Genomic DNA, 25,182 nt, shown 5'->3' on the forward strand with positions numbered 1-25,182 from the left:
TGACGGAATGTTGTTATAATTAACATATATTTTAAAAAATAATAATAAAATCACTCTGGTTTATCTCTTCCACAGTGGGGGCGGAGGGGAAGGAAAGGTGAGGTATGGGCTGGACCCCAACCACAGCTCCCCCTACTTTGAGCTCCCCCCCTCTGCCCCAAACTCAAGCACAGAAGCCAGACCTCATGACAGATAAGGATGCAAAAGTTACAAGTGCTTTACAAGAGAAACGCCCCCCCCCTTTTTTTCCCTCTCCCCCACATGTACACGGCAGCTCAGGAGGAGAGGTGGGGGGGGGGCAGGAGAGAAGGGCAGTTATGTACATAATTGCTTTTCTTTAAAATAAAATTTTAAAAAAAACATGATTAGGCCAAAAAAAGAGAGAGAGAAAACGAGAACGTAACCCGCCCCGCCCCCCACAAAATGCTCTGCACGCTACAAAAGTCTCTATAGCTATCGGGTGCAGGTACGAATTATACACAGGAATAAACTTGGGGGAACGAAATGGCTGGAATTGATTTTGAGGGAGGGGGCAGACACTTGGATTCACATGAATGCGAGCGCCCCCCCAACATCCCGATTCAAGGGAACTGGAACACTAACACCTAGATAGCGTACGTTCTCTCCCGCTTTGGGAAGGATGCTGAAAACTTTCGTGGTCTGCCCCCCGCCTCTAAACAGTGCAGAGGTGTCTTCCCTGACCCTGGGGGGGGGTCAACCCTTGCCCCGGTCCCCTATCACCTGGGATTGCAAGTGCTCGTTGCAAAGTCCGGTCCCAAAGCACCCTAGGAGGCGTTTAAGCTTGGAGGGGGATGGCGACACTGCAGTTGGGGGTGGAAAGGCAGGGCGGGCAAACACAATCTCTTCTGTCCCCAGCTCCTCTTGCCCGGCGCCTCTGGTTTAGGAAAGCAAAAAAAAAAAAGTCATCCTTTTGTTTTTTCGTGGCTCAAGAGGCTCCACCTCGCAGGGGTGGCGTTTCTCGGCGCTGCGGCCCTCTCCCTTCCTTCACTGGAGTCGGTCGGTGCGGAAAGAATCCTCGACGGCCGGGTCGGTCAGCAGGGCGTAGGGGTCGCTCAGCATGTTGAGTCCGTCCAAAGTGAGCGGCTCAATCCTCAGGTCCTCATCCAGACCCAGGGAGGAGGAGTCCATCTCAAAGCCCGGCATGCCCGCCAGGACAGTGGCAATCTCCCTGGAGATCCCGGGCGGGGAGTCCCCTAGAGGAGGGAAGGATCAGAAAGCAAAAAGAGATGTACAGACACAGAGAAGTTTCTTCCTAACACGGTGCATACCATAGATTCCGGCGTATTAGGCGATGGGGCGTATAAGACGACCCCGCCAACTGGCAGCTGCCAATTTGGGGGGTTGACTTATACGCCCAGTCTTATATGCGGCAGCCTCGCTGGGTAGCGGCAGTGGGCAGCACCAGGAAGAAGCCCCCCGGCGAAGCTGCCCAGCGATGCTAAACCAGCTTCACTGGGCGGCTTCCTTCCGGCACGGTGCAGAGCGGAGTGGAGCGGAGCCCGCCACCCACTGCTGCTGCCCAGCGAGCCCATACCTTGTGTATAAGACGACCCTGACTTTTTAGAGGATTTTCCAGGGTTAAAAAGTCATCTTATACACCGGAATCTACGGTAGTTAAACTGTGGAATTCTACGTGGGGCCACCTTTAAAGGCGACTCGGGAACTACAACTAATCCAGAATGCAGCAGCTGGACTGATGACTCAGAGAGGCTTCCGGGACAGTATAACACCGGTCCTGAAGGATCTACACAGACTCCTAGTATGTTTCCGAGCAGTATACCTGAAGTTACAGGGAACCAGGCAGAGGGCCTTCTAGGTGGTGGCACCCGCTCTGTGGAACGCCGTCCCATTATATGTCAAGGAGGTAAAAAATGAAACAACTTTTAGAAGACATCTGAAGGCAGCCCTGTTTAGGGAAGTTTTTAATGTTCGATGTTCTAGTATATTTTTATATGTGTTGGAAGCCGCCCAGAGGGGCTGGGGCAACTGAGATGGGAAGGGTACAAATAATAAAATCATTAGACAAATTCATCTATCAAAGGCTACTATAATTGGTGTTACACTTTCCCGAGGGAGGTTTGTCTGGCACCTTCATGCTATTTCGCCAAGCAAAAACGTTCCCTCTTCCACCAGGCCTCGGGCTGATCAATATTCGACAGTCTTTTAGATTTGTCTGGGGTGTGTGTGTGTGTGTGTGTGCGGGCTGCTATCCTATTTTGCTTTCGTTCTATTTATTTGTGATTTTATCCTTCATTTTTATCTTGCGAACCACCACGAGATCTTTGGATGAAGGGTGGCGCAGAAATTTAATAAATTAATTAAAATAACCACGATGGCTATGCTTTGCCTCTGCAGTTCCCAGAGCTGGCCTTGCCCAAGAAACACAGTTGTTTCAGACAGCGGATCTGGACAATTGCCTCTTCGCTCTTACTTTTCCTGCCCAAAAATATTAGGCTACCTGTCAAGACATTTCCCCCCCACCCCCCACCCCGAGGTGGGTTTTGCTCCCTCCTCCTGTAAGGAGAACCTGAGCTTACAGGGTTAAACAGCTCAGTGTACGTCCTGCCTACTGTGGGGTGGGGAGACTCTGCGTCACGTCCGAGAGTCTCAGTCCTTTGTTCTATTCTGCTAATGAATGATTTTAGAGTGTTGTATTGTGTTGTACAGTGGTGCCTCGCAAGACGAATGCCTCGCAAAACGAAAAACTTGCAAGACGAAAGAGTTTTCCGTTTTTGAGTCGTTCCGCAAGACGAATTTCCCTATGGGCTTGCTTTGCAAGAAGAAAGCCCATAGGGAAATCTCCGGGGACCTCTTTTAAATGCTGGCGGTGGGGAGCAAAGCCTTTCGCCCCCCTCCGGCCTTCAGAAGAGGTCCAGGAAGGCCGACGGGGGCCGAAAGGCTTTGCTCCCGACGGCCAGAATTGCGCTGCGCTTTCCCGCTATCCCGGACCGCTTTTAAAATGCTGGCCGTCGGGAGCAAAGACTTTCGCCCACCGCCGGCCTTCAGAAGAGGTCCTGGACCTCTTCTGAAGGCCGGCGGGGGGCAAAAGTCTTTGCTCCCCCCCCCCCCGCCTGCCTTCCCGGGACCGCGGAGGCTTCGCTGCCGCCCGCCAGCATTTTAAAATCGTCCCCGGAACTTGCGGGGCGGGAGGTGGGGAGAAAGGCTTTTCTTCCCACCGCCAGTCTTCAGAACAGCCTTCTGAAGGCTGGCGGTGGGAAGAAAAGCCCTTGTTCCCCCCCCCCCAGCCTTCAGAAGAGGTCGGGGGACAGACTGTCCCCGGACCTGGTCTGAAGGCTTTTTCCATAGGAACGCATTGATTGATTTTCAATGCATTCCTATGGGAAACCGTGCTTCGCAAGACGAAAAACTCACAAGAAGAAAAAACTTGCGGAACGAATTAATTTCGTCTTGCGAGGCACCACTGTACTGTTGTACTGTTTTATTGTTGTTAGCCGCCCTGAGCCCGGCTTCGGCTGGGGAGGGCGGGATATAAATAAAATTTATTATTATTATTATTATTATTTCGCTTATACGTGAAGCAGACGTGTCTCACGATGCTGCGTGCTGTGTAAGACAATGGATAGCTTTGCTGTAAATAAAGCTGCTTTTAGTTATTAGTACCTCTGTGTGAGATTTTCTTTTATGCACACTGAAGCACAGAAGCTTTCTCTGAACGCTGCTAAAACTCTGCTGTTTGCTCAGAGCATCGGAATGCGGACTGTGAAGCAGAGACCTGGCGCAGCTTTGGAAGTGGGCCGGATGCCAGGCTTATCTGGGCAATAAATCAAGGCTACACCTTCCCACTCTCTCCCCTTACCTGTGAGGATGATGTTGGGGATGGGGCCGTGGCGGTTCGAGTTGCTCAGGTTCTGGCGGTTGAGCAGGTGGGGGTCGTGTGTGCTGCTACTGCTGCTGCTGGTGTTTGTGGTCCCACTGCCCGACAAGCCCATGTTGTCGCCTTGCGGGTAATTTAAGGCACCCAGGTCGTCCGAGAAGGCGTTGCTGTTGAACGCGAAGCCTCCGCTCATGTTGTCCATGTAGCCGTACTGATCGAACTGCGGAAAGGAAGGATGGAGTGGGCCTGGGCCGGTTTCGGTGCTACGTTGCAGGATTGGGGGGGGGGGGGGGAGGACGGGCTGTGACACACACACACACACACACACACACACACACACACACACGAGGCAGGTAGGGCCAGAAAACCACCCCTCGCTCCACCCACTTGGTATGGGAAGATAAGAAGAAGCTGCCTGATGAATTGGCTGCAACCAAGGAGTTGCAAGTGCTTGAGCAATTTTAGGATCCGCCTTATTTCTCTGTTTACGAGTCATTTTGAGCTGCTTTTAATATTGTGTTTTATTGCTTCACCAGGGTGGGTTGATGACGATGACGATAAGCAGTGCTTTTTTTTTCTAAAAAAAGTTTAGGGGTACTCTCTTTTTCCTACTCATATTGAAATACTGTCCCTCGATGAGGCCAAACTTAGATTCACAAAATGTTTAGGGGTATGCGTATCCTTGTGCCCCACCAGGAAAAAAGCACTGGTGATAAGAATACGAATAAGAATATGGCTGATCAACATCCGATGGCCTTTAAAATATGTTGGGGGGGGGCCAAAAGGGCTGGCGCCCCTGGTAAGCCACAGAAAACATTTGCCATGCAGGTATGTCCCACAGAGGACCTTAAGGTCCACAAATGACATTTTGGAGGTCCCAAGTCGCAAGGTGGTTAGGTTGGTCTCAACTAGGATCAGGGCCTTTTCAGTACTGGCCCCGACTTGGTGGCACGCTCTGTCACAAGAGACTAGACCCTGCGGGACTTGACATCTTTCCGCAGGGCCTGCAAGACGGAGCTGTTCCACCAGGCCTTTGGCCAGGGCGCAGCCTGACTCCCTCCTTTGGCAATCCTCACAGAACTTTAGCCCAATGGTTGCTATTAATTTGATTTGAACTGATTTTATAATGTTGTGTTATTTTACTGTTGTTAGCCGCTCTGAGCCCGGCTTCGGCAGGGGAGGGCAGGATATAAATAAATTATTATTATTATTATTATTATTATTATTATTATTATTATTATTACCCCGCCCTCCCCGGCCAGAGCCAGGCTCAGGGCGGCTAACACGAGTAAAATTACAGTAAAAACATAATTGGGGGGGGGACCAAATTAAAATACAAGTTAAAATGCAATTTAAAATGCAGCCTCATTTTAGAAGTAGCCCATAGATCAAGACCATAAGGGGAGGTAAACATAAGGGTCAGACTGAGTCCAAACCAAAGGCCAGGCGGAACAGCTCTGTCTTGCAGGCCCTGCGGAAAGATGTCAAGTCCCGCAGGGCCCTAGTCTCTTGTGACAGAGCATGCCACCAGATTCGAGCCACAGCCTAAAAAGCCCTGGCTCTGGTTGAGGGCAGCCGGGAGGGTATAAATAAAAATATTATTATTATATTGTTATTATTATTATGCAACTCCCAGACACAAAAGGGGGTGGGGCAAGCGACGAGGAGACACCAAGTATACTCACGTTGCCCAGGCCGAAGTCACCCAGCTGCTGGCCGAACTGGTTCTGCAGCATAGAATTGGACTGGTAATGCATCGGGTAGGGGCACTGGGACTGCAAGTGGTGCTGCTGCTGCTGCTGCTGCTGCTGCTGCTGCTGTTGCTGTTGCTGCTGTTGTTGTTGCTGTTGCTGCTGTTGTTGCTGCTGGTGCTGGTGTTGGTGCTGGTGCTGGTGCTGGGCAGGCTGGCGCCCCTGCTGAGAGGCCGGCCCTTGCGCCTGGTGGAGGGACTTCTGATTCTGCGGCAGGAGCATCCCCGGCTGGCTGTAGGGGTACGGGGGCAGCCTCTGGTCGGCCGGCAGCTTGCTGGTGTCCAGCGGAACCCCCTGGAGAGGGAAGAGAGGCGTTTCCAGTCCAGTTAAAAGGGAGTCTGCAGCCGCAGGGGGAAGGAGGGAAGGGGATTCCCTACGCCGCTGCCCCCCGCCAAGTATTGTGGCAGCGGGCTGCAGAGGGTTCAGTGGTGGGAGAGTTCAGAGGTGAACTCCACCCTCCGTAAAAAAAAAAAGCAGATTGTAACAATTCAGGCTGCAGGTTGGGAACGGAACCTTTAGATGCTACCGCAAAAATAATAATAATAATAATAATAATAATAATAATAATAATAATAATAATAATAAATTTTATTTATATCCCGCCCTCCCCAGCCGAAGCTGGGCTCAGGGCGGCTAACAACACTAAAACAGTGCAACATTATAAATACATTATAAAAATTAATTAAAATACAAATTGATGGCAACCATAGACTAAAGCTTTGTAGAGATTGCCAGAGGAGGGAGTCAGGCTGCGCCCTGACCAAAGGCCTGGTGGAACAGCTCTGTCTTGCAGGCCCTGAGGAAAGATGTCAGGTCCCGCAGGGCCCTAGTCTCCTGTGACAGAGCGTTCCACCAGATTGGAGCCACAGCTGAAAAAGCCCTGGCTCTAGTTGAGGCCAGCCTAACCTCTCTGTGGCCTGGGACCTTCAAGATGTTTTTATTTGAAGACCGTAAGTTCCTCTGTGGGACATACCAGGAGAGGCGGTCCTGTATATACGAGGGTCCTAGGCCGTATAGGGCTTTGAAGGTTAAAACCAGCACCTTAAACCTGATCCTGTACTCCACCGGGAGCCAGTGCAGCTGGTATAGCACCGGATGAATGTGATCTCGCAGCGAAGACCCCGTAAGGAGTCTCGCTGCGGCATTCTGCACCCGCTGGAGTTTCTGGGTCAGTCTCAAGGGCAGCCCCACGTAAAAAGAGTGTCACTCCCTGAAATTCTGAAGACGAGCTGTCCTGGGTCGGGCCAAAGGGGGGCCATTTAGTCCAGCATCCTGTTTACACGGCGGCCCAATGGGAAGGGGAAGTCCGCAAACAGGAGCTGCGCGCAACAGTAGTTCTCCCCTGGCTGCCAATTCCTGCACAGCCATCAGGACCAGCAGCCACGCAGACAACAAACCTCCTCCATGAATCTGCCTCAAAAATCACCACACAGCTCTTTTTATCCTTTCTTTCATTCATTTTCTTTTCTCCCCCTTTTTTATTTTTCTCCTCTCCCTCTCTTTTCCCTTTCTTCTTCTATTTTTCTTTTGTCCTCTTTTTAGATTTTAAAAGCACTTCTTTTATCCCGGTGTGTTTACTGGTTTGCATTGGGCCCGAGTTTCTGGAAATCTCTGGACGTGTATTAATAAAAATAGGTATTTGCCACGCACAAAAAGTTTTTAAAAAGAGAAGTAACTACACAGCTCCATGTAGGAAACGCTTCACAGAGCTAAGATTCAATGTCTTCCTGGTTAATGATAATAAGTCACAATGTCTTTGTGTATTTTGCAAAACTGCCACAGGGGGAGGTTGGCAATTATATACAACTCTATGTCTGCTTTATAAAAGATCCCTGTGGGGAAAAATCTGTTGGAGGTTTAGTCACACCTACTGAGTTTGTATGCTTTTTTGCTGTTTGATCATGAAAACCACGTTCCTGCGCACATCTCCTTATTGGCGCTGTTGCCTGGGAATTAATAACTAAATTCGTTGCTCAACTCAAGAACGGTTCCTTTTCCCCCTTCCTGTTTTGCTATGGCTTATAGCTAAACAAAACTATTCCTGCGTGAATAAGCAGGCTGAGGGAGCATATCTGTTTTATTTTTATTTTTTTAAGGCAGAGAATTCTGTGTTACCCAGAGGAACGTTCAAAATGGTTCGCTCTCACCCACAAGCCTGAAATGGTACAGCCCACTCAGGAGTCTAGTGGAAAGACCTGATTGAAGGAAAAGTAAGGAAAGGGAGAGATCAAGAGCTCCACCTAGTGGGCATATATTGAAGTAAAAAGTGCCATATTTTTTGCTCTATAGGACGCACCTTGTTTTAGGGGGGAGAACAAGGGGGAAAAAATCTCCCCCTCTCTGCTCAGCACCCCTTCAGCGAAGCGGCAGGAGAAATGGAGCCCCTTCCATTTCTCCTCCTGCTTGGCTGAAGGGGCGCTGCACAGCTCTCCCTCTCTGCTGAAGCCGGGAGAGTCTTGCTCTCCCGGCTTCAGCAAAAGGAATCCGAAGCCTCCGGAGTGCAGAGGGACCTCCCGCTGCGCTCCGGAAGCTTCAGGCGGCTACCCCTGAAGCCTGGAGAGCGAGAGGGGTCGCTGCGCTCTCCAGGCTTCAGCGAAAGCAACGCTTCGGAGGCTTCGTGTTGCTATTGCTGAAGCCAAGGAGCCTGCATTCGCTCCATAGGACGCACACACATTTCCCGTTAATTTTTGGAGGGGGGAAAGTGTGTCCTATAGAGCGAAAAATACGGTACTGCTGCTTTTTACAGTCCATTTTCTACATCCTGCCGTTTTTCCCCACCAAGAACTCAAGGTGGTACCCGGGTCCTGTTTGCGACTTCCCTGTTGGCCAGGCTTGGCACTGCCATTTGGGCAGGCTTGGCAACGGCCAAGGGCCTTAAGGGGTGTGGAAGGGACCCTCACTGCTACCCGCTGGCTCCATCTCTGTTAATTTCATAGCTCTAAAGTCAGGGTAGGGCTGAGCCCTGTGCTAGGTGCGAGGGGGGCATGGATGACACTGTGCCAAGGCCTCCCCCCCCCCCAAAGTCTGGCTCCTGGTTGGCCCATCTGAGAACAGGATGCTGGACTTGATGAGGTCTGGGGCCTGATCCTGCAGAGCTGCTCTTACCAGTAACAGTGAGGGCCTTCCTGATATGCCTCTGGGCTTCCTGGAGGAATCTGTTGGCCATTCTGAGAACAGGATGCTGGAATAGATGGGTGTTTGGGTCTAATCCTGCCGGGTTGCGCTTATGTGTCCTATATGGAGCCCTCAAATAGTCTCTGGGCAGGTCAAGAGACCCAGGTGGGTGAAGTGAGGAGAGGGGAGAGATATTGATTCACCCACCACTCAGGACAATGTCTAATTTCGTTGCAAACTGGCTATGCAAGGAGGTTCCTAATGCGTGTGTGCTGGGGGACAGGAGTTCTTATAATTTCACCATTTTTTAAAAAATCTTTTACATTTCCGAGGCCTGCCACATTTCTCGGATAGGAAACCGGCTGCTTGCTGGTTGCCCAAAAGCTTTGCATTCTCCTTGGCTGTCTCTTTCAACCAATCTCTTCCTTCATTGGCTCCACTGAACAGCTGGCGCCATCTCCTAGCGGAAAGGCAGCTGCACCAAAGAGGAGAGATTGCCTCCAAAACCCAGAGAGATGGCCACAACTGTCCAGGAGGAATGAGTTGATGGGAGGCGGGGGATTTGCCCTGCTCCTTACTGGCAAGAGATGAGGTCATTAAAGTCAGAGACTGGGAGAGAATGCACACATGCACAGGCCTGAACAGTCTCCAGCAGATGGGAACACGTGTGGATGTACGGATCCACCTGCGATGTTTATCTGAAAGGCACTGAAGTTGCTTGAGCCGCATTAAGGTGTGCTGCGGCGCCTCGGAGGAAAACACTTCCCAAAAGGCCCAGCAGCCGGCGCTGTTACTCCGCTGCCAACCCTGTTTAGACCCCCCCTGGGAATCTTTCAGAGGGGAAAAACAGAGGAACCGGGGAAAGGTTCTGGAAGCAGCCTAGAATAAACGAGTCCTTGGGAAAACATTTTCCAGCAAAATTACCACCTGAGAAGGAAAAGGAGGGTGGGTGCTTTTCCCTGGAAGCTGAGATGAGATGGAAAAACACACGACGATGGAAAAGAAACAAATTAAAAGTTATTCTTCAAAAAAAGGCAGAGGCCGAAAGCGAGCACGCGAGAGCGCCCCGTGCGTACCTGCGTGATGGAGGACAATGTGGGTGACATAGTTGGCGAAAACTGTTTTGGGTGCGGCCTTCTCGAGTCTCCGCCCATTGGGAGGGTCAAGGGGCTGAGTGGGACCCTGCGGCGGGGCGAGGCGTTCAGGGGGGCGTAGGAGGAGGCGGGGGCGGAGGAGGAAGCGGAGGAGGGGGAGCCGCCATAGCTGGGCTGCTGCTGCTGCTGCTGCTGCTGAGGCTGCTGCAGGTTGGGATTGGGCTGCCCCGATTGGCTGCCGAGCGAGGAGGGGAGGGAGGGGTTGCTGAGGGAGGACGAGAGGGAGGGGTTGCTGAGGGAGGAGGGCAGGGACTGGTTGCTCATGGAGGAAGGGATGGAGGAGCTGCTGGGGGACGAGCGGAGGGAGGGGTTGCTCAGGGAGCCCTGCAGCGAGGGGTTGCTAAGCGAGGACTGGATGCAGGGGTTACTGAGGGAACTCTGCATAGATGAGCACAGCCCTGTGGGGACAAAAAGAAAGAACAGAACGGAATAAATAAATGTGAGTGGGGAGGGGAGAGGAAATGGAGACACAGACACACACACACAGGCCCGGTTCACACCCAACGCCAAACCATAGCTGTCAACGTTTCCCTTCTTTTAAGGAAAATTCCCTTCTTCCGAATAGGATTCCTCGCAAGAAAAGGGAAAAGTTGACAGCTATGAGCCAAACCGTGGAGTGGAAACGAACGAGCAGGACGGTCTGCCTGCTGCCGCATGACCCTGGTTTAGCGTAGCATTAAGTTTGAACTTTGAAGCAAGATAAACCACAAGCTCGGGTTTGGAGGATGTGCTAAGATCATGGGCAGGCAAACTATGGCCCGGGGGCCGGATCCAGCCCAATCGCCTTCTAAATCCGGCCCCTGGATGGTCCAGGAATCAGCGTGTTTTTACATGAGCAGAATGTGTGCTTTTATTTAAAATGCATCTCTGGGTTATTTGTGGGACACAGGAATTCATTCATTTTTTAAAATTATTTTTCAAAATATAATCTGGCCCCCCACAAGGTCTGAGGGACAGTGGACCGGCCCCCTGCTGAAAAAGTTTGCTGACCCCTGGCTAAGACAAACCAAGGTGTACTGCAAACCAGTGTGTTCCCAGAGTGATGGTCGCAGCCACGGGGCTCCTGATCACCCCACACGGTTATGCTGCTGCCGTACGAACCAGGACTAAGCCACAGTTTAGCTTGGTGTTAGATCTGAACCCGGAAGCAAGATAAACCATGAGTCCTGGTTGGCACAATGTGCTAAACCAAACCATGGTGCACTGTGGACAAGTAGGTTCCCGGAATGACAATTGCGCTCCCACCCGGTCTTGCTGCTCAGGTACGTTCCAGGACTAAACCGTAATTTAGATTAACGCTAGGTCCGAACCCAGAAGAAAGAAAAACCATGAGCCCAGGATTGGGCAATGTGCCAAGCCAAACCATGGTTTCCTTTACAGGAGGAGGACCAAGGAAGCAGCAAAGGAGCTGTGTTCTTCACTCTGAGCATCTTTGCTCTGGGAACCCGCACATCCACCAAACCACAGCAAGCCACGGTTTAGCTCAGCGTTAGGTGTGAACCACGTCTCCCTCGCGTACACACACACACAATTACCCATGGAGATACATGAACACCCCCTGCCCTGTGTGGCGCAATCGTGGACTGGGGTGGGGGGGCAATGGGAGCACACGGATGGAGGTGAGAACAAAAAAATGCCATGGACACAGACTCCCAACCACATGGGCCTCAGAAGGGAGTGGAAGGAAGGCCCTTGATTCCCAAAGCTGGGCAAGGGGGTGGAGAGTTGATACATGCCCACCACCCGAATGGGAGGGGAGAGGGAACCCCCAGCTTATGCTAAAGTTATCAGGTTCAGAACCATGTCATAGATTCAGGTGCCAGGGAAATGGGAAAGACTGGAGACCCTGGAAAATTGCTGCCAGAGCAGATGGCACTGGGCTAATGACACTGTCATACTTAAAAGGTAAAGGGACCCCTGACCATTAGGTCCAGTCGTGGATGACTCTGGGGTTGCGGCGCTCATCTCGCTCTATAGGCTGAGGAAGCCGGCATTTGTCCGCAGACAGCTTCCGGGTCATGTGGCTAGCATGACTAAGCCGCTTCTGGGGAACCAGAGCAGCACACAAAAATGCAGTTTACCTTCCTGCCGGAGTGGTACCTATTTATCTACTTGCACTTTGTGCTTTCGAACTGCTAGGTTGGCAGGAGCTGGGACCGAACAACGGGAGCTCACCCCATTGCGGTGATTCGAACCGCCAACCTTCTGATCGGCAAGCCCTAGGCTCAGTGGTTTAGATCACAGCGCCACCTGCATCCCTGTCATACTTAAAAGAAACCCGTTAGTGAACATGCCCAACTTGGGTTCGTTCATCTCGACAGGCCAGGTTTAACTAACAGATCCCACTAGTGGAAGCCTGCCAAGGGACTTATGCTAGGGCAGTGGGACTTCCCCACACTCTTCCCGGTGCCCCCACCACAATTGGCTTGTGTTTGTAGAACCCACACGGGAGGAGAAGAGAGAAGATTGCTCCACCAGTGCAAGCAACCTCTGCTTGTCTGATGGAACAATCTCCTTAGCGCTATGCCGAATTCCCCCCAATGGGTTTGTTCTGAGCAGGACTTGACTGAATACAACCGAGAGTCGCAGCGTCTGACGGGTCGCATGCAACTAAGTCCTACCCAGAGCAGACCTACTGAAATGGATGAACCTGGTGGTGGGCCCTCCAAATGTTGTGGGACTCCACTTCCCATCAGCCCCAGCCAGCAAGGGCCAAAGGTCGAGGGTAAAGGGAGGTGCGGCCAGCAAAATCTGGAGGGCATCAGGTTGGCGGGGCAGTTAATCTAACCGATCAGTCGATCCACTAAACACTGTGGCCCCAGTGGCCCTGGAGGAAGGCAATCTCCCTGTCTTGCCCATCAGTGGAATGGGTGGGGCAGTGCGCCATGCTCCAGCAAAGGACGAATCAGGACTCACTCTTAAGCTCCCAATTGTTTGTAGCCCCATTTGGGACACAGGGGGGTGGTTTGGTGAAAACTGCCCCCCCAGGCCCAATGCTGAGGCCTGGTGGCCCACATCTAATAATACAGTGGTACCTTGGGTTACATATGCTTCAGGTTACAGACTCCTCTAACCCAGAAATAGTACCTCGGGTTAAGAACTTTGCTTCAGGATGAGAACAGAAATTGTGCGGCAGCAGCCGGAGGCCCCATTAGCTAAAGTGGTGCTTCAGGTTAAGAACAGTTTCAAGTTAAGAACGGACCTCCGGAACGAATTAAGTACGTAACCAGAGGTACCACTGTAATAATAATAATAATAAATTTTGATTTATTTTTATTTTTATCTACATCTGGCCTACAGAACAGGCATTTCCTGTCCTTTCAGCTCCCCCATATCCCACAGTTTGGTGGTTTGAGGAAGGGCCAATCGTGGGGCTATCCTGTGGTTCTGCGCACTGTTTGGCTACACACACACACACACACCAAGCCTTCACACACACACACACCCCGCCCCAGCGCTTCTCCTGAGTTCCCCGGCTGGGCTCCTCTGCGCACGGTCAAGGTGTCACCTGGGGAGTCGTAGCCGGGGCCGAGCCCCATGCCGCCGCTGATGCCCAGGTGTGTCATGGTGTTGGCCAGGTTGCCGGTGCTGCTGCCGCCACTCAGGCTAGGGTAGGCGGACTCCTCCGGGTCCAGCGGCGTGGGCAGCGGGGAGGGGAAGTGGAGGTTGGTGAGGTCCGGGAGGGAGCCCCCCGTGTTGAGGGCGGTGGGGATCAGAGGCAGGTTGGCAGGCTGGTCTGGGGATGGGAAGATGCTGAAAGAGAGAGAGGCAGAGGGAGAGATTTCATTCTGGTGAGGACTCAAGACTTCAGATGGGTGTACACACAGAGAGCGTAATGCATCACTTCAAAATGCAGGTTGGCAGGTATCACATTTTTAATGCAATTCTCCATTTTAAAAAAAAATCCCTGCAGTTAGAAAATGTGCACAAAACCTCTCTTCCCCCGCACGTGCATCCTTTCTAGCTGCAGGGAGTTCTTCTTTGCTTTTTTAACATGGGGGGTAATATTCATTTCCCTGCCACCTGCATTCTGTAGCAGTTCATCCTGTGCTACCAATTTGTTCTGCTGAAAGAACAGAATTACATGATCACCGTCATTATTGTTATAGGCCTAAATATCCAGCCTGCTGCAAACCCCCAACCTATCATTTAAGAGGGTAAGTTAGACACAGGTGAATCTATATTTATATATTAATGTATTTCCCACACCGCAAAATCATAAATTATCAGGGCGGTAAGAACAATGGCCGGAAACAAACTTTGTTATTTGTTGTTCTTGTTTAGTTGTTTAGTCGTGTCCGACTCTTTGTGACCCCCTGGACCAGAGCACGCCAGGCACTCCTGTCTTCCATTGCCTCCCGCAGTTTGGTCAAACTAATGCTGGTAGCTTCGAGAACACTATCCAACCATCTCGTCCTCTGTCGTCCCCTTCTCCTTGTGCCCTCCATCTTTCCCAACATCAGGGTCTTTTCCAGGGAGTCTTCTCTCCTCATGAGGTGGCCAAAGTATTGGAGCCTCAGCTTCAGGATCTGTCCTTCCAGTGAGCACTCAGGGCTGATTTCCTTCAGAATGGAGAGGTTTGATCTTCTTGCAGTCCATGGGACTCTCAAGAGTCTCCTCCAGCACCAGAATTCGAAAGCATCCATTCTTCGGCAATCGCCCTTCTTTATGGTCCAGCTCTCACTTCCACACATCACTACTGGGAAAACCATAGCTTTAACTATACAGACTTTTGTTGTCAGGGTGATGTCTCTGATTTTTAAGATGCTGTCTAGGTTTGTCATTGCTTTTCTCCCAAGAAGCAGGCGTCTTTTAATTTCGTGGCTGCTGTCACCATCTGCAGTGATCATGGAGCCCAAGAAAGTAAAATCTCTCACTGCCTCCATTTCTTCCCCTTCTATTTGCCATCTTCATTTTTTTGATGTTGAGCTTCAGACCATATTTTGCGCTCTCCTCTTTCACCCTCATTAAAAGGTTCTTTAATTCCAAACTTTGTTATAAGAATAAATAAAATGGTCTTCGAAAGAGATGCCTGAGAGTCAAAAGTTACTCTGCTAGAAGGCCGTTCCCTAGCATGGGACTGGTGACACTAATTGACTGACTTGTGGTTGAGGCTGGAACTTGGGGACCGAGCCGGGATAGAAGGGCTTCCAAGCTGGAAATCTGTGCTGGTACTTACTGGATCCCAGGCACCTCGCAGGACCTCGGACGGGCAGACGATGAGGAGAGCTGAGAGAGGGAAAGAGGAAGGTGCAGTCAACTGAAAATCAATATACAGATATGGGGAACTTATTGGCCACATGGGGTTCCAATGCCTATGTGATCAAGGAATGCCAAATCAAAAAAAACAAGTGTCTGGGGGCTGCAGTCTTTGTCGGAATCTCAAACTACGCACAATTCACCTACTTTTTTGGTGTCCCAGGGCTTCAGCAACTGCTTGCCGTCGTCCAGGAGACTCTCCTCGATGGAAGGCACATGGAAAGGAAACACTGGAAGAGAGGAATACCACAGAATCATAGAATTGGAAGGATCACCATGAGGATCACCTAGCCCCAGGGTTCCCCAAACTGGAGTCTCTAGCTGTTTTGGGACTACAACTCCCATCACCCCTGACCACTGGTCCTGCTAGCTAGGGATGATGGGAACTGTAGTCCAAAAACAGTCTGCGGCCCAGTTTTGGGAAACCCTGATCCAGTCCAATTCCCTGCAAATGCCGGAATCTTTCACCCAACATGGGGCCCAAACCCATTGTCCTGAGGTTTAGAGTCTCATGCTCTACCGACTTGAGCTATCCCCCGGGGTCAGGTGGAGACAGGACAGCTGGTCAGGCCAGTTGTGGCTCCTCCCCTTCAGGGGTGGAGCCTGGGGAAGCCGCGCCCCTGTGGTGTTGAGAGGCAAGGCTGCAGGGAACTGCCGCTTCCCCAGCTGGGTCCACACCATGTCCCCCAGCATGCCCTGATCAAGCACACAGACCACCAGAGCATGATGGGATATGTAGTCTCAAAGTCGCCTTAAATATTTCCACAGTGGCTGCCCCACTGTTGCAGCTGTGTGTGGTTTTTATTTCACAATTTCTTGCATTTATATCCCGCCTTTTTCTCCAGGGAGCTCAGGGTGGTGTTTGTGGTTCTGACCCCACCTCTCCTCACTTGATCACCACAAAAAACCTGTGTGGTACTGGAGGCCGAGAGACAGCAATTGGCCTGAGGTAGCCCTGCAAGCTTTGTGGATTTGAACTACGGTCTCTTCTGGGTCATAGTCTTAACCGCTACGCCATTGCTAACTCGCCAGTCATCCTGGGAGTTTTCAGTGCCCTTGCTTGTGGGGGGCGGGTAGACAAACCCTTTTCCTAATCACCATGGGAACGGACAACCCAGCGCCCCAAACGTATAGGCCAGCCTTGCTGGCAAGGGACTCCCCTTTCTTGGAATAGCGGTTTGGGGCCTAAGAAATTCACCAGGCAAGGAAAGTTGTGGGGGAGACAAGCAAGGAGACAGTGGTTACCTTTGCTATCCATGTCGTTATCCAAGTAACCTGGGGGGGCGGAAGGGAGAAAGGGGGCGCAGAATAAGATCAGTGTCAAGTTGAACCAGATTTTCAGCACCCTTAACAAACTAACAGCTCCCAGAATCCTTTGGGGGAAGCCATGACTGTTCAAAGGGGGCAGCATAGTGCTTTAAATGTATAGTGGGAATAGAGCCAAATTTCCCTGGCTAGTCTGCTGATCAGCACATTAAAAAATAAAATAAAAATCAAGGAGTTTGGATGGCACAAAATTGGGGACGGCCAAAGTCATTCCCATCCTTTCCTCTGACCCATCCACCCTTTGATGGGAGGGAAGAGGCGACCTCCCCTGCCCTCCGACAGAGGAAAAGGGCCACTCACCGCTCTTGCGATTTGGAGGGGGGGCGCCCTGGGAGGGCCCCAGGTACGTGTCCTGCGGATTGGGGTTCATCACGCTCGTGTGCAGGGCGGAATCAGAATTTGTTCTGCTTTGCAAGGGCAGAGGGAAGAATTAAGGGGGGGAGACAAACATTAGAATGCATAATGATAATAATAATTATTATTATTTATTTATACCCCGCCCATACTTTGGGTGGCTCCCAACAGAATATTAAAAACACAGTTAGATATCAAACATTTGAAACTTCCCTAAACAGGGCTGCCTTCAGATGTCTTCTAAATGTCAAGACAGTTGTTTCTTTCCTTGACATCTGATGGGAAGGCATTCCACAAGGTGGGTGCCACTACTGAGAAGGCCCTCTGCCTGGTTCCCTGTGCCTTCACTTCTCGCAGGGAGGGAACTGCCAGAAGGCCTTCAGAGCTGGACCTCAGTGGGGGTAGAGACTCTCCTTCAGGTATACTGGGCTGAGGCTGTTTAGGGCTTTAAAGCTCAGTACCAACACTTTGAATTGTGCTCGGAAACGTACTGGGAGCCAATGTAGGTCTTTCAGGACCAGTGTAAATGGGATAGGATTGAGAACAGCACAGAAGGAAAGGAGGGAAGCCAAAGTTTAAAGAGAAACGTACAACAAATTTGAAATCTGGAATTCATAGGTCAGGATTTGGAAGTTCAATAAAAATTTGACATGTTAAGTCTTTAGAATTGCCAAAGCTGGAACAACAATGCAGGAGGTTGCTGTGGAAACAAGGGGGCAGGTGGAGAATGCCTGATATTCTTCGCACACAGGCAAGCTCGATAAGCTCATAGCTGTTCCTTCCCCAACACAGACCGAACCACTCCTTCAAATTTGACCCACAACCACACACCACCAGAGGGAGTCTGCTAACAACACCCAGAACACATAACAAACTGTTTTCCCAGGATTCCTTGCGAGGGAAGCCATGACTTGTCAAAGTGGTGTCATCGGGTTTTAAAAATGTATAGTAGTGGGAAGGGGTATTATTATTGTTGTTGTTGTTGTTACTGGGTTATGCATTTTGTGGTTTTATCCTGTAAACCGCCCTGTGACCTTTGGAGGAAGGGTGGAATGTACATTTAAGTAAGTAAGTAAATGTGCAGGTATGATATTTCTGAAATTTTGAATTCCTCTGACTTTACTGAATGGTATTAGTTGTTTCGATGAATTTGCTGCTGTTTGCTTTATTTATATGCTACCGGGTTTGCCATTTTTGTTGCTTTATAATGCAACCGTGCTGGTCGTGAGACGCTTTGGGCTCGGCATTTCGTCGCTGGAAAAGTGGAATATAACTACTAAATCAAATCAAATCAAAAGCTGTGGCTGCACACACATAACTCTTCTCCCTGAAGCTCCTGTGCAAAACTGTGATCCATACTGGGGTCTCCGTGGGGTGGGGAGGACACCCTATGTTTTGCAGGAGGGGCTGGATCTTTCTGCGGCGAGGCCAGTTCTCCTCCATGTCCTATCCTGTTGTTGTTGTTGTTGTTTAGTCGTTTAGTCGTGTCCGACTCTTCGTGACCCCATGGACCAGAGCACGCCAGGCACTCCTGTCTTCCACTGCCTTCCGCAGTTTGGTCAGACTCATGCTGGTAGCTTCAAGAACACTAGCAAACCACCTCGTCCTCTGTCGTCCCCTTCTCCTTGTCCCCTCCATCTTTCCCAACATCATGGTGTTTTCCAGGGAGTCTTCTCTTCTCATGAGGTGGCCAAAGTCTTGGAGCCTCAGCTTCACGATCTGTCCTTCCAGTGAGCACTCAGGGCTGATTTCCTTCAGAATGGAGAGGTTTCATCTTCTTGCAGTCCATGGGACTCTCAAGAGTCTCCTCCAGCACCATAATTCAAAAGCATCCATTCTTTGGCGATCAGCCTTCTTTATGGTCCAGCTCTCACTTCCATACATCACTACTGGGAAAACCATGGCTTGAACTATACGGACCTTTGTTGGCAAGGTGATGTCTCTGCTTTTTAAGATGCTGTCTAGGTTTGTCATTGCTTTTCTCCCAAGAAGCAGGCATCTTTTAATTTTGTGACTGCTGTCACCATCTGCAGTGATCGTGATCATCCTATGTGCTGCTTTTTCGAGGGCTTTCCGTCTTCCGTGCTCCTCATTAGCACCCAGATCGGAGGCAAAGATGCGGTGGGAGACCCAGGGCGGTGGGGATGGGAGAGAAGAGCCATTGCCAATTAAGAAAGCACCCAGAGACCCAGACAAGGCAGAGCCTGTCTGTCGGCTGGCAGGGGGAGGAAGCGTGGGCAGGGGAAGAACAGCCGCTGCCTTGCCAGGCTCCCCGCTTCCAAAAGCTTCCCAGAGTTTTTTAACTGTGCTTTTGGGACCCGGGGCTGGGAGAAGGGCGAGGGAGGGAGTGACGTCACGGGGGAAGAATCCGTGTCGCTCCCCGGGGGGAAACAACGGGGGCATTGTTGGCCGAGCCCAGCAGAGATGCGTGCAACCAGCCGGAAGCCATTCCCTTGTCTACTGAAGCAAAAACGGGACTTCTTTTTTTATATAGAGGGGGCAGCAGCAAAAGATGGGTTCTTCTGGGCCAGGGTCTCTCAGGCAAACGGGGAACATGAGAGGGGTGGCGAGGTAAAATAAAATCTATCCCTGTGAGATAAGGGGTGTGTGTAGGCAGGAAAATTCTTGGACCCAAAGGTTTGTTTCAAAATAAAAACTGGGAATCTTGCACTAACCTCCCTGGTGAATTTTTTTTAAAAAAGATGCAGAAAATGAAATAAAAAGTCAGGGTAATAAATGAATAGCTAATTTTTTTTGTAACACAGATATGAAAATACTTTAAAGCTTTGAAAGAGTAAGGCTTAAGCTACACATAAATGGTTTGATTATTATTTCTATTGCTATTATCATTACCTGCCCTACACCATTAAAACACAACATTAAAAAAAGCAATTTGCAGCCACAAAAACGAGTCCTAAAAATAGACACCTCAAGGGTCAAAAGCCAGGGCAAAGAGGTGTGTCTTCTGCAAACCTCTGGAAGCTGAATAATGAAGGTGTCCAGTGCACCTCGGCCGGCAGGGAGTTCCACAGCTCAGGGGCCACCACAGAGTAGGCCCTTCTCCTGGGCCCCCGCCACCCTGAGCTATTGAGGGCAGAGAAACGCTAACAGCAGCACCCCCCGCCAAACTCAGAACCTGAGGGGGTCTGTAGGGATGGAGGTGGTCTTTCAAGAATTTGGGACTTGTCATTTAGGACTTCAAACGGTAACGTGGGCATCTTGAATTGGATCAGGAAACAAACTGGCAACAGGTGCTGCTGCTTTAAAATGGCCGGTCGCTGCATTTTGGACGGGTTGACGTTTCCGAGCTGCCTTCGAGGGTAGCCCCACGTAGAATACATTGCAACAATACAATCTCGACGTTACCAAAGCACAGAATACCTTGGCCAAGGCATCTCTCGAAAGCATCTTTAGGAACAAAAAGTGAACGGCGAGAGTTGTTGCGGGCTTGGACATTTCTTCCCTGCCTTAAGACTTAACCTTCTTCGATAGCTACGGCAGCAGAAGATACCGTAACAAATTTGCTCGCCAAGCCCCCCTATAAGAGATGATGCCGCCCTTCCTTCTGTACTCAAGACCACACACTTGCAGCCCAGTTAGCAAGAACCTGGCACGGACCAAAAGGGGAAGGAAATACAGAATCGAAAAAGTGGCTCACCTGTTGAGTGCTGCCGGCAGCCTAAACAAGTGGCCTTTCTCCATCGGAAAGTTCCCCCAGGGCATTGTCCTTCACAAAGGGGTGGGGAAAAAGCAAGTGGATTACTTCTAAGGGACTAGAAACTTGTCAGGGGGAAGTAAACAGAGGAAAAGGAAGATGGGTACTGGGATGTGGGGAGTCTTAGGGCCCCCTATTCCCCTCCCAGAGCTACAATTCCCAGAGCGGTTCAGCGATCGATCTCTCTTCAGAGGGAATTCTGGGAATTGCCACTCTGGGAACTAACGATTACTGGTGACAGTTCCCACAATTCCTTGAGGGGAGCCATGACTGTTTGAAGTAAGATCATAGCGCTTTCTGCGGAAGGCTATCCCAAACATTCCTCTCCTTCGCTCTAATTACCCATAATGCTCTTGAATAGAAAAACACGCCAGGGAGTCCTCTCAGGTCGTCCAAAATGGGGGTCCCTTGGCATCGTTAATACCCAAACGTACTTTCTGCTTACCCAACAGAACCAAAACGATGGCCAGAAACAATTACAATGTGAAAAACTTTATGGAATAATTCAAAACATCAAAACTAACAAACTGAAGTCTCTGAATTATTCCATAAAGTTTTTCACATTGTAATTGTTTCTGACCCATCGTGTTGCTTTTGATATTGCTGACTCATATTTTGCAACACAGGGGTTTGTTTAATTACCCAACAGAATGGCAGGGGAAACTGCCCGCTTCCACCCCAACCCCAGGAAAACTGAGAGATGTATGCATGTGTTTTTAATATGTGCAATGTACTACCAAACTTCCCTGTGTAAGGAAAGGAGGACACATGACCAGTAGTCTTTCAGTTTTACTTGAAAGCAGCCTGTCTCCCATCCACATTGCCAGAACATGCTCAGAGGTCCAAAAGACGAGGCAGTGAAGGACTGGGGATGAGGTGCTCTCCCAAGTGAGGCTTTCTCAGAGAGCTGTATGACATTTGACACAGCCTCCTGCTACAGGGACAACATTAGAGGAGGAAAGAGATTTTGAAAGTCCCTTCCTGTCTTAGGCAAAAAAAAAGGGCCCCATTCTACCGAGGCAGCAGAACGAGGCAGAGAAATTCTGAGGCGAAAAAAGAACGATCTGCACCACTTCAGACCGCAAGGAGGGAACGTTTTTGGGGAATGTTCCCCTCCTTAAAAATATAAATACATTTCTGCAGGTTGGAAACAAGCCTGCTATAGTTAGCTGAAAACTTGTGATGGTTTGGGATCCTGTCCAACAAAGGCCACATCCGCACCAGACATTTAAAGCACTATGGCACCGCTTTAAACAGTTAGTGAAGAATTCTGTGAGCTGTAGTTTGTTCGGCGTGCTGTTAGGAGACCCCTGTTCCTCTCCCAGAGCTACAATCCCCATAGTGGTTAAACAACCGTTCCCTCTTCCCAGGTAACTCTGGGAATGTAGCTCTGGAAGGGGAATGGGGTTTCCTAACAACTCTCAGCACCCTGAACAAACTACAGCTCCCAGAATTCTTTGCGGGAAGCCGTGACTGCTTGAAGCAGTATCAAAGCACTTTAAATGTTTGGGGTGAATACGGCCATATTCTGCTGAGTAAAAAGATAAAGGGACTCCCGACCATTAGGTCCAGTCGTGTCTGACTCTGGGGTTGTGACGCTCATCTCGCTTTACTGGCCGAGGGAGCCGGCGTACAGCTTCCAGGTCATGTGGCCAGCATGACTAAGCCACTTCTGGAGAACCAGAGCAGCACACGGAAATGCCGTTTACCTTCCCGCCGGAGTGGTACCTATTTATCTACTTGCACTTTGACGTGTTTTCAAACTGCTAGGTTGGCAGGAGCAGGGATCAATCAACGAGAGCTCACCCCGTCACGGGGATTCAAACCGCCGATCTTCTGATCGGCAAGCCCTAGGCTCTGTGGTTTAACCCACAGCACCACCCGCATCCCATGACCACCCGCGTTCCATGAAATTAATGGGCCTAAGTTACACATGACCATTAATTTCAGCAAATCTACTGCGAGTAGGCCTAACATTGGACACCACCCTTTTTAGCAGGGGAGACCATACAGAATGGTACCCTCACACCTGCCGTCTCTAGTAGGTCAAGCTGAGCAGGAGAGTGACTTGCGCAGGGGCACCCAATGAGCTTTGAGAACTGACCCCGAGTCTCCCTGCCAACAGTGCCAACTGCGACACCAAGAGTGGAGGAACCAAGTGGCCTTCCAGAGGTCGCTGGACTACAACTCCCAGCATGCCTGATCCTTGGCGATGCTGGCTGAAGATCATGGGCACTGGAGTCCAGCAACATCTGGCTCCCCATCCCAGCATTTAATGTGTGATCCCTGATTGTTTGGGGCATCCGCTAGGCAGGAGCTCGTTTGTCATGTTGGCTGCGGGGGATGATGGGAGCCGAGAGTCTGAAAACACCCAGAGGACATCGCTTTGGCTACTTCCCTCTACCCGCCCCATAGATATTAGCTGTGCCCCTCCTCTTCCATGCAAAAGGATGCTTAAGGGAGCTGAAGGCCAGGAGTTATGGACTACAAGCTCTCTGGGGGTTGTAAATTACAGCTCCAATCATCCTTGCCCACCAACCATGAAGACTGGGACCAATAGGGAGTGGAAGAAGAGTTTGGATTTGATATCCCGTTTTATCACTACCCTAAGGAGTCTCAAAGCTGCTAACATTCTCCTTTCCCTTCCTCCCCCACAACAAACACTCTGTGAGGTGAGTGGGGCCGAGAGACTTCAGAGAAGTGTGACTGGCCCAAGGTCACCCAGCAGCTGCATGTGGAGGAGCAGGGAATCGAACCCGGTTCCCCAGATTGCAAGACTACCGCTCTTAACCACTACACCACACTGGCTCTCATGGAATCCGACAGCATCTGGCCAAGAAGAAAAGGCAGGGAGATGGAGGTTTTCAAAGTGTTCAAAGTGGGACTTCAGACATCACTCAAGAGACCGCACAAGTTTTACCTCCTCCAGCTGGGTTCGGCCGGTGGCGAAACGTAGGCAGGGCTGTAGGGGGAGCTGTCGATGTGAGCAGGAGGTTAAGGAAGATGTCGGCTCAGAGATTTGATGGGGAGGGAGTTTTCCGCCATTAGCGCAAGACTCCACAGATGGAGTGGAGCAGTGATTTTTTTTTTTTGGTTCGATTTTCGTTAATGGTCTTTAATCCCCAGCACTGAGATGAATCAAAGTGGGGAAAGTTGTGGGTGGGGAGGGGAGGGGACACCTGCGGTGCAGGAGAAGACACAAGAGGCCAAAAGGATATCTGACGCATGTAGCGGCGGAGCGGTGACATCATCCTCCGGGGATCCCGCTGCACCCGTTCCACCAAACCGTGGTGCCGCGTGCCGCGGGCAGAGTCCAGCGGCGAATGGAGGGGACCCTGGACGGAAACAAGAAGGGAGTGGGGGGGGGGAGCAGAGTTAAAGGAGAAAATAATGGATTTTATTTATACCCCGCCCTCCCTAGCCAAGGGCAGCTAACACCAGGTATAAAAACAATTGATTAAAATGCAACTTAAAAACAAGATTAAAATAGAACATTAAAATGCAGCCTCATTTCAGCAGAAACTCAAATCAAAAACTTTGGGGGGGATGAAAACGTCAAATCTTCACCAAGGCCAAATATCCAGACTGGTCCTATGTGGACCAGAAAAAAGCCAGGAAGTCCCCAAATAGGAGTTCCATCGCAGAAGGAGAAAGGAAAAAGGAAAGAGGGGATCAAGTTGATTCCAAGCCAAAGGCCAGGCGGAACAACTCTGCCTTACAGGCCCTGCAGAAAGAAATCAGATCCTGCAGGGCCCTGGTCTCATGAGGCAGAGCGTTCCACCAGGTCGGAGCCAGTGCTGAAAAGGCCCTGGCTCTGGTTGAGGCTAATCTGACTTCCTTAGGAGAAGTCATAAGAGGAGCCTGGCTGCTGGATCCCACCAAGTCCAGCGACCTGTCCTCACGGTGGCCAACCAAACGCCTGTGGGGAACAAGACCTCCCCCTCCTGTGGCTTCCAGCAGTTGAGATTCAGAAGTATTGCTTTCTCCAGCAGCGGAGGCAGAGAACAGCCACCAGGGCTAGCAGCCACTGACAGCTGTCTCTCTCTCTCCTCCGCGAATTTGTCCAATCCTCTCTGAAAGGCACCCAAGGGTGTTTCAGAATCAGCATCTCCAGGGGAGAAATGGGGAAACACAGGTATGGGGCACTGAATCATAGGAGCCAGTTCCTAGGGCCCAAGGGGTCTTTGCCCCCTCCCCCCAAAAAATTGACGGGGGTCGCAGTTCAAATACAGTGGTACCTTGGGTTAAGAATTTAATTCGTTCCGGAGGTCTGTACTTAACCTGAAACTGTTCTTAACCTGAAGCACCGCTTTAGCTAATGGGGCCTCCTGCTGCTGCTGCAGTGCCACCACTACGTGATTTCTGTTCTCATCCTGAAGCAAAGTTCTTAACCCGAGGTACTATTTCTGGGTTAGCGGAGTCTGTAACCTGAAGCGTCTGTAACCTGAAGTGTCTGTAACCCGAGGTACCACTGTACTGAGTTAGATGGTCTGCCTTAATATAAAGGCTGGTCCCTACGTTCCAGTTCTTAGAGGTTTTGATCAGCATTGTAAGATCACTTAATGTCCCCAACCTCCATAGTTATAATTCATGGGTTGCCATCTGATTTTATTTTGATCTTAAACTGATTTTAAGCTGTATTTTAATTGTTTG

General features: G+C 50.5%; 1 protein-coding gene across 2 annotated transcripts in view; it reads right to left on the minus strand.

Annotated features, from left to right (window-relative positions):
* Positions 1-8: 8 nt before the first annotated feature.
* The window catches only part of CRTC2 (CREB regulated transcription coactivator 2), a 38,154-nt gene continuing 12,980 nt past the window's right edge, over positions 9-25,182 (minus strand). Inside the window, exons 3-14 of one of the 2 annotated variants that reach the window (XM_077920446.1) lie at positions 23,746-23,864; positions 23,450-23,509; positions 20,473-20,541; positions 16,761-16,864; positions 16,380-16,409; positions 15,282-15,364; positions 15,055-15,104; positions 13,384-13,628; positions 9,798-10,273; positions 5,542-5,901; positions 3,839-4,076; positions 9-1,214 (exon numbers count right to left, since the gene is read on the minus strand). In XM_077920446.1, the coding sequence (XP_077776572.1) occupies positions 1,006-1,214; positions 3,839-4,076; positions 5,542-5,901; positions 9,798-10,273; positions 13,384-13,628; positions 15,055-15,104; positions 15,282-15,364; positions 16,380-16,409; positions 16,761-16,864; positions 20,473-20,541; positions 23,450-23,509; positions 23,746-23,864 (2,043 nt within the window). In that variant the 3' untranslated portion in view covers positions 9-1,005. The remainder of the gene's footprint in view (positions 1,215-3,838; positions 4,077-5,541; positions 5,902-9,797; positions 10,274-13,383; positions 13,629-15,054; positions 15,105-15,281; positions 15,365-16,379; positions 16,410-16,760; positions 16,865-20,472; positions 20,542-23,449; positions 23,510-23,745; positions 23,865-25,182) is intronic. The other variant, XM_077920447.1, reaches the window with a different exon arrangement.

This window comes from Podarcis muralis, chromosome 16, assembly GCF_964188315.1.
Source record: "Podarcis muralis chromosome 16, rPodMur119.hap1.1, whole genome shotgun sequence".
NCBI lineage: Eukaryota > Metazoa > Chordata > Lepidosauria > Squamata > Lacertidae > Podarcis > Podarcis muralis.